The 9,534-nt window shown below is 30.5% G+C and overlaps 1 protein-coding gene across 1 annotated transcript; it reads right to left on the minus strand.

Moving 5' to 3' along the window:
• Positions 1 to 5,740: 5,740 nt before the first annotated feature.
• Positions 5,741 to 9,534, minus strand: LOC133194258 (carbohydrate sulfotransferase 9-like). The gene is made up of 2 exons (XM_061330251.1): positions 9,445 to 9,534; positions 5,741 to 6,864 (listed from the first exon to the last, which is right to left on the minus strand). Exons 1-2 carry the CDS (start codon positions 9,532 to 9,534, stop codon positions 5,752 to 5,754), a joined length of 1,203 nt encoding a protein of 400 aa, XP_061186235.1. The 3' UTR covers positions 5,741 to 5,751.

Raw genomic sequence — 9,534 nt, forward strand, 5'->3', positions numbered from 1 at the left:
AAATGCTTCAAAGACAAACTTGTTGTCTTCAGACCTAGTGAATATTATGCATCGAAAGATATAGTCAAATTTTACATCTAATTTTCTGGGAATGGGTGTTGATTATTTCCATTAAAAAACACGTCAGAAGATTACTAAAGGGTCAAATATAAAACTTGATTTGCAACAATGTTAAAAATTATTATCTACGGGGTACTAGATGTGTGTTATATCTGTATTTTGAAGCTTTGGAATAATTTTTTCTTTCTACTCTCTACTCTTGGGTAAATAACTGAAATGTGTTGCATACAAAGTATTTAATTTGTTTAACTGTTGAAATAGTACAATGGGCTATTGAAGCTTAGACATTTTTACTCATCAGTTCCACACTTGTATATCTTCAGAATGTGTGTAAATCTTTTTGAGTTTTGAAAATACTGTATATTTTAATATTAATTTAATATAATTATTTTAATTATTCAATTTATAAATGTTTTTATTAGATTTATTGTCGACACTTCTGAATAATTGAAAAAAATCGTCATCAACAGTATTATTTAAAAAAAAACATAAGATAAAATAATTAAACCAATTTTAATGCAAACACGATCAGTTCCTTGTAGTCAACAAAATATAGCTAAAATGTATGTATAGTGAATGCATATTTGTGTATTTTGGAAAGTAAAGTTATTTACCTTTTTCTGTGATGATCATGTTTTGTAATAGCGTGTCTCTTAACCGGGCAACTTAAAATATACCAGAATTATTATTATTATTTTTTTTTAAACCTATTCAATCATTTAACTACAAGTTGAAACAAATGTTGTTGTTTTTTCAATTTATTTTATAGTCTTATCATGAATCTTCCGTTGAGAAATTTACATTTTTATTAAATAAAATTATGTTAGGGATGATCAATTGTCAGGAATTTGTCTCTTGTAAAACTTTTGGGTGCATTTGACTTCATATACAATGTTTACGTAAACCAATCAACCCTTATAATTATGCAAAATTAAGTGGTGAGTGTCAAACAATTTCGCCAGAAACATATCAGAATTTAAAAAGATATATTTTTAGTTTTCCGGCATTTGCATGCAATACATGTAAGTAACTTAAAATATTCAAATTTGTTAGAATACTCGAATAATTGTAGAATTATGCCACTAAATGATTTTGTGATTTTGACATTCCTAGTTTTTTTTTAACATAAAAAATTCTAGAATAGAGAAAGAGGGAATGAATTTGCATTATATACTATTGTAAGTAAGGTATACTTGGAATGAATTGATAAATGAATAACGGTTTTGTTTAGGAAGAGGAATTTCATGCACTCTATATGATGACATGTACATATGTAATATGACTCGATTCCATATTTGTCATAAGCTTAATGCACAGTGAACAGGAACTGAAGCACGTTGAAGGTTCTTTTAAGCTTTCTCTCATTTAAATACCCCAATAATATAAAAAATTAAAATATGGCAAAAGCTTGTATACAATTATTCAACTTTCACTTAAAAATAAATTTTGATAAGTAGTCGGATGTAAGTTTAATTGAGTTGAGCAAGGGTGTACATACGTCTCCAAGCCAGGATACTTCGTCCCACAACAGGAATGCATATTTGTAAACATCTTTAAATAAGCTAAGGGTTATTACTTAATCCTTGGTATCATTTTTATTTTGAAAATAAACTTAGCTTTTCATTTTCTTTTTATTCCCTTTCTTGTTCTGTTCTTATTTTACAAAAGCTTCCTCTTGTCATTCAAAAAGGATTCACAGGTTCGCACATTTTTGTATGAAGATAAACGTACGCAAGGATTTATTTAAGAAATAAAGTATCATTTTTTGAACTTTTTACGGTTGATCATGTGATTAAATCCCATAGAGCCCGAAGGTAGATTTGATCATGTACCAGCCTATATTTTCATCCCGATAAACGTTTAAACGTTTTGATGCCTTATTACTTATATTTACATTTGTTACTGGTTTTAGCAAATATTTAGGTATTATAGTTTTAAAACCACAAATGATTTTTTCCAAACCTCAGTGCTATAAATTAAATGTGCTGAACAAGTTGACCACTCACTATGAAATTATGACTAAACAATGAATTTATGGTCAGGTTACGAACCTGTTCATACATTACACTGACTTAAATACGCCTTGCTCAAATTGTATTATATAAGGGAAAATATCTGCAAATGTAAATGTATCATAATAAACATATCTTTAAAAAATGAATGAAAAAGATGACTATTTAAGTGTGTTGCCGATTCAGGTGTAAACATAGCTTCGCCTTTCTAACATTACATTTAAGTAATATACTTAATCAACATAATCCGTTTCAAAATTTTTAATGGATTGATTTTTAACATTGTTACTATTACCACTTTTTCATTTCCATTTTTACAAATAATTATTTTGTTTTAATCACATACATTTGAAGGAAAGCTGGAACATAGATCGTCCTCAACATTATTGTCATCATCATCATCGTTTTGACCACCGTTTGCATCATTATAATCATCGTCTTCATCATCATCATCGATGTTATCAAAATATTCTGTTTGAGTCAATGATGTAGTAGGAACATCATTATATTTATAGAGAACAAATACATACTCTGTTAAAAAAAAAAAACAAGAACATATTAAATATGTAGAACTTTATTAAAAGTAAAACGAAATTCAAAAGTATATATTTAAATGTGTCGTTTGATTGTTCCAAATGTTATATTGCTATGAAAAATGAAGAAAAAATGAAGAAGAAAAATTATTTGTAAGATACAAAAAGGATACCCAAACTTACTCGATACATGAACACTTCCAGCTATAAATAAGGATAAAATAATCCACATTAAAACTCGAGAAAATCTATGCATAATGACAGAAACACAAAAATGTCACTTATACAGTGCCCTTATGGTTATGTAGTTTATATTGAAAATTTTGTAACAGTTACCTGCAGGTCTAATGTATTGATTGACAAAGACAAGAGGCAGGTCGATTATTGACATATTTTATACCTGAATTAAATCTGTGATCTACCGAAAAGAAATGAACAATCGCATTATGGCCTTAGAACACATGTAGAGGTAATAAAAATTCTCAAACCCTTCAATAATCTTGACCTCTAAGTTATCAACTCAAACCAAGGTCATTCCTTAAGTGCAATGGCAGAGGAGCGAAAAAGTGAAATTATGATTTGAAAACCACTATATGTAAAAGATTTCCATGCAGTTTTTTCACCTACATGTATAATTTTTGTAGAAATCTGATATAGAGAGCATTTTGTGTGAAAGAGGGCTTTTCGTGTCACAATTTACAAGGCAATTTCTTCCAGATTAACGATAAATGGATTTGCTTCCATTCATTTTCTTTTTATTTGTAAACATGATAGGACATATATCTTTAGGAAAATGAAATGAACAAAAAATAAATAAAAAAGATGTTTGTGATCATTTTGACTTCCCTTTGGCCTCAGACTGCACACTCGAACAAACTCGAGAAATTTATCATTCGAAAGCACTGTGGTATTTTTTTTTTAAAGAATTTCGTTTTATTTGTTAAGGTTTTTCAGGACACGACACAAAATTGATGTTACAGGGATTTCAACAAACTCGTTAAAAGTCAGCATTCCATTTACATGTATTCTAATGTCCTTATAAGCAAATATAGCTTAACACCGGGTAGTATTTTTGCTGACTTGTTTCCCACCAATTGTTAGACCTTTGTTTTTATACTAAATCTGACTACGGAATGCTCCGTTTACTTGATCAATACATAGGACTCCCGTTGGGTGTGACCGGTCAACAGGGGATGCTTATCCTCCTAAGCACCTGATCCCACCTCTGGAATTTCCAGGTGTTTATGCCCTGTTCACAGATTTGTATTGTTTTGAGATTTTATGAGATTGATCACTATTCGTTATTTTCAGGGCCAGGAGTCTAAATAAAATGCTTTGTTATATTTCGGGAACTGTAATCATTTTGTGAAGAACTATAAAATTAGTCAATATAAACTTGCATATATGTACTCCTTATCTTATCTGCCACCAAAGGAAAACATACTTGTAAGTATACAAAGAGCTTTTACTAGTTTTCCCAGAAATGGAGTATGCTTTATACAACTGACTCCTAAAGAGCACTGGTTTAACATAAAGAACAGTGTTGATCAATACGAGAAATTATGAGGATTGGCCCTGACAGCAACTGTCTTTGTGATAATCATTGCATTTTTTCAGTTTTTATATCTAATTTTAAATCCAATTTTAATCTAATTTTTCAACCCAGTATTCATGAAGTTTTTCCATGTGCATTATATATGACTCCACAAAACAGTAGAGTTCATTCTTTCAACTGATATTTGTTGAGATATAAACTTGCAACATTTGGTTTAAAAAAGATATACACAATGTAGTTTCGGCTTATGTACGTGAAATTATAACTTTATTCCTTGTTATATGAACTCAACGTAAAAGGCACATTAACAGATAAAGCATATAATTATGATTCTTCTAGATTTTTCGAAAAGTTAGTAAAAAAAAATAAAAACATATGTAAATTATTTCTCTTTCGATTTAATGTAAATTCAAGAAAAATTAATTTAGGCCTTGTGTGACAATATATATATGAACTTTTGAATAGGTCATGCCTAATAAATGTATTATCTGCTTATTTATTCACTGCATATATATTTTTCGCAGACTCCAATCAGATAACCGCTGACATAGAATTTAGGGTTATTGCTCTTGTCCTCTCTCTCTCTCTCTCTCTCTCTCTCTCTCTCTCTCATGCCCACTTCTGTTCTTTCTGAATTTGGAAAAAGAACGACCAATTGACTGACTAGGCCTACTCATCTGAGCAGTCACAAATTTGAAAGTTAACGCAAATATCATTGTTCAAAAATAGTTCAGAAGAGTACACCGAATAAATACTGAACTATCACTGAGTTGTTACTGAAACCTGACTTAAAGGTAGCTAAAAATATCAGGATATCTTATACTAATTTTTAAAAATCCTTTATATCCATGCACCAATAATTGACGGGAGAAATATTGAGATATATAGAGTAATGACTGAAATTATTACAATGTAAAATGGTTACTGTTTGAAATAAGACTGAATGGTTCTTGAATTAATACTGAATAATTTGAAATACGTGCAGCATAAACGTACTCTGCCATTTGAAGGTACCTGAAATATTCCCAAAATAATGGAGTAATGTTTAGTGATAAATGACTTTCAGTAATCTTTTCTTAGGTGAAGGAAAATTTAGTATTAAGTGGTTTATTTGGATACTCATTTAGTTTTCTTTATCAAGTGAGCCTTCAAATAACTCATCAACTTGATCTTATGTTTAAAACTGTTTAAAGATTCAAAAATAAAATTCTCCTTTTTATCATTTGCTAAAACACATCATCGGGCTTAAACTGTTCAAATTATCCAGGTATATGAAAACAATCTTGATAGAATTCCTAGTAAGAATATAAATATCAGTCTTAACATTATCTTAGTTCAACATTGAACTATGATATATTTTATTTGGAATATTCCTACCTTTACTTGACTACATGCAGTCATGTTATCTTTAAAGAAAACGCAATAGATTGTTGTGTAAAAATTTATTATTTCTTTGGTATAAATTCTTCCTCTCCATCAGACTGGGTTGAAATTGCTTTATCATACAATAACCCAACAGTCTCTGGATTGCTGTATACTATTCAATTAGTACAGTATTGCTACCCATACATATGCCACAAACTCAACATTATCAGTCAAAAATGTTAAAGTATTTAAACTTTTTGGAGGAAGGAATAGTTCCGTTTCCTATAAAACTAGAGTTTTTTGGATAGCCAAATAGTTCGAAATCAGCTCTATAAAGTTCTAAATATTCCTTCATAATATCTTTAGGTATTTGACTAAACGCTTCTACTTTTGCTTCTAATCTCTGCTCTTTTAATTTTGTACGATTTTGTATAGATTTAATGATATCGGTAACTTTATCAACCACTTCTGATTTTGTGATGTTTACTGCTCCCTCTGAGGTGAAAGGCATTTTGACTTCTATAGGTATTATTCCTCGAATCTGGAAATCTCGCCAGAATCGTAGAAGTGATTTATGAAATGGTTCACATATTTCTGTTTCTTTTTTGAAATAAAATAGTTGATCAACATAATCTTGAGCAATATTCAAATCGGATTCCTTTTCAAAATCAATTGGTATTGCAACAGAAAGTTCAGAATTAAAGGAATCCAGTAAGTGTGCAACATCTTCTCGAAATGTCTCCATTTTCCCAATAAAGTCGTACTTTATATTACATGGAAAGCAATGCTCAGACATTGGATAAAAATGTCGGTCACGGTCTCTCAATGTTCTTTGGGAGATAATCAGGTATTTCATGAATTCTGGAAATGTGACATCATGTCCACAACTCAGTGAAGAGTCATTCGCATTAATTCCCCTTACGGTTCTCACAATATGGCGTCCAGTTATCTTCCAGTAAAATGGATTAGGAGCAAAAAGTTTGTCGACATATCCTGAAAGGGCTCTGCCATATGGCTCACGAACAAACATGATTTTTGGCAATTTTGGTAGACACTCCTTAAATTCCCAGGTTCGATTCTGAAGCATACTTTCACCTTGCAAAACTTGATATTCCAGTCCGGCAAATAATGTTTTTAATGTCTTTCGTAAAAAGGTAGAATCCACTTTCTGAATTCGGCAATACAAGAATCCCAGATTATCATATAACTGTATATTATTATTTAATTTTTCAAGGAATGACTGGGAAGTGTAATTTTTGTGAAAGCGATTGCAGCCATTTCTAAGTTTGTCTTGTCGTTCCTTCTGGACATACTCATAACTTTTTAAGGTTTGAAACATCTGAAAGGTCAATAAAGTGTTATTATGAACATAAGAAACATTGCGATAATGCAAGGATCCAGAGTTTCGAAATGTCTCTAAATATATTACAAAGTATATACTTTATAAACTTTGTATATTTAATCAATTAACATGTTCATTTTTGATTTCTGAAATGCTTTCTTAAATGATCTATTGCATAAATCTTTACACTTGTTAAAAATTATTTCGTTTTATGAGCTAGCGCGTGCATGTACAAGTATATATTCCGTTTAACACTAGAAAGTTAAAGAACACAGAAGAACCCCCTAAAAAGAACTAAGAAAAGAGCAAAAAAAAAGCGGAAGGATTAATTAGAAAATATGATCAAAATAATTCAAGAATTTAAAGGTCATGATAAAAGGGTCAAACAGTAACTTTAGAGAGATGGCTAAAATAGGCTTGCCTGCTGTACGTGCGATCCCCTTCAATTTTTGGAATTAAAATATTGTTTCAATAAATTTCTGTAGTAATTTTAATTATTAAGCGCCTTTTGAAGAAAAAGATAAAGTGCCTCGTGTCACATTATTTATATTTGTTTGAAGTGTGTCATCTGCATCCATTCAATTAAATTTTCTTTCCTTTTTTCATATTTTTTGGGGGTAAATATCTGTAATTTATGCGTTCGATCTGTGATATGGATATTAAGGTTTTATTACTCGTAGCATCTGGTGTCGCATATCTGTAAAAGATTTAGACCTCTTCATTTACATCTTTTTTCATACCCTTCATTTCAACCAGGGATTAATGGCACTTATGATCTGAAGTACCGTGTGCTAATCATTTTAGTTTTATGATAGTAGTCAAGCTCATATATCTCTCTTTCTCTCTTCCAATATTTAAGATCACCGCCAATTCCATTACATGATTCCTACCACAGGCACTTGGGGTCTGGACCCCCCCCCCCTTCCATTTTTTTTTTCTTTTGAAATATGGGGTCGAGTCACCTTTTTCCTATTTTTGTATTCTAATATGCACTATATGTTATCAATAATGTAACTCTTTTGTCTCTATATGCTGTTTTTAAATATACCGTTTTCGACTGATACATAAAAAGAGGGTTCTTTTTATGTATCAGTCGAAAACGGTATATTTAAAAACAGCATATAGAGACAAAAGAGTTACATTATTGATAACATATAGTGCATATTAGAATACAAAAATAGGAAAAAGGTGACTCGACCCCATATTTCAAAAGAAAAAAAAATGGAAGGGGGGGGGGTCCAGACCCCAAGTGCCTGTGATGAATATATAGGAAAATGTTTTAAATATTCGTCCACAAAACAGCAACGCTACATGTATATACTGATTTTTTTTTCGTGAGAATAGATTTAAATGTGTTTAAGTCATGACAAATGTGGGGCTACATCAAAAAGACCAAATTCTTGCATAGGAATAAATGTGATAGTTATCTTGAACATGCTCAAATTCAACAACAAATAATCATTAATTTAGATAATGAAAACCTCGTCCAAAGATAGAACTTTTTTCTAATTAAGATGATTTTTCCAACCCTTCCTTTTAATTTTGGAAAATTATTATAAAGTAAAACAACCCCCTTATTTCACATTTTCATTAGGAATATATACATGTATAAATAACCTACATAATCTTAAAAAGTCGCCCACGTGGTGGAGTGGTTAGAGCGTTTCGTTCGTGGGGCCCGTTTTACAAAAGAACTTAAGAGGAAGACCAAAATGTAATTTTGCGAATAACTTTTTTTTCACATTAATATGAAAATGGTTAGAATCTTTTTTAAAAGATTTTAGTTATTTCTACGTAGCAGTTCTGAACAGAATCATTAATTTTGCAAGATTTTACAATCAACTACAGTTTTTGATTTTAGTCGTAAACGGGTACTTTAGTCACAGGAATTGATCTTTATGCTTATATCGCGGGTTTGTATCCCACTGCAAAAATGTGGAGACCAGAGGTCCGTTTTACAAAAGAACTTACGACTAAGACTTTAAAACTTAAGTTGACTGTAAAATCTTACAAAACTTTAAATGTTCTGTTAAAAATTTTTTGCATAAAAATATCTTTCTAAATTGACTAAAAACATTTTTAAAGTAATCCAGAAAGGAAAGTTATTTGCATAATAAGATTCTGATCTTAGTCGTAAGTCTGAAGTTACTGTGTAAATCAACAAGAAGGAAAAAATTTCGAAGGAACGTTAAACAAACCAAAAAAATCTTAGATATTACAAAAATGAAACTTGAATACATAAAAGATTGCAATTAAAAGGAACTTTAATTAGCATGCACGAACATATTAACATTCTTATTATTGGTGGCATGACAATTTGGTCCAACATGCTTCTTGCATGACTTTTGCATACACTTTTACTTCGCCCAAGCTTTTTTGAGTCAACAGGCCAAGGATATTTCCCCTCTGACATTTTTTAACAAGTTAATATTTTACAACAAAAATGATTTAAATCTTTGCTTAACGCTTAGTACTAGTACATGTATGTAATCTCGATCAACTACAAATTTACCTCTTAATTAACTTTAAAATACTTTACTATTAAGATAATTATACTTAATAATGATAAGCACCTACGTTTATTTGATATTTGGAACATTTATTGCTGCTACCATCATCGCCGTTTTCATCACTTATCTCCTCGTTGTCATCACTAACCTGGTCCAT

Source organism: Saccostrea echinata, unplaced genomic scaffold (genome assembly GCF_033153115.1).
Source record: "Saccostrea echinata isolate AGI-Se365-2 ecotype Australia unplaced genomic scaffold, CSIRO_AGI_Sech_v1 ptg000029l, whole genome shotgun sequence".
In the NCBI taxonomy this organism is placed as follows: Eukaryota; Metazoa; Mollusca; class Bivalvia; order Ostreida; family Ostreidae; genus Saccostrea; species Saccostrea echinata.

Excerpts from the sequence above, each read along its gene's own strand:
- LOC133194258 (XM_061330251.1), bottom strand. The coding sequence starts at position 9,534 with ATGGACCAGGTTAGTGATGACAACGAGGAGATAAGTGATGAAAACGGC. Across the intron at positions 6,865-9,444 it reads GTTCCAAATATCAAATAAAC|ATGTTTCAAACCTTAAAAAG; the intron begins GTAGGTGCTTAT and ends TTGACCTTTCAG.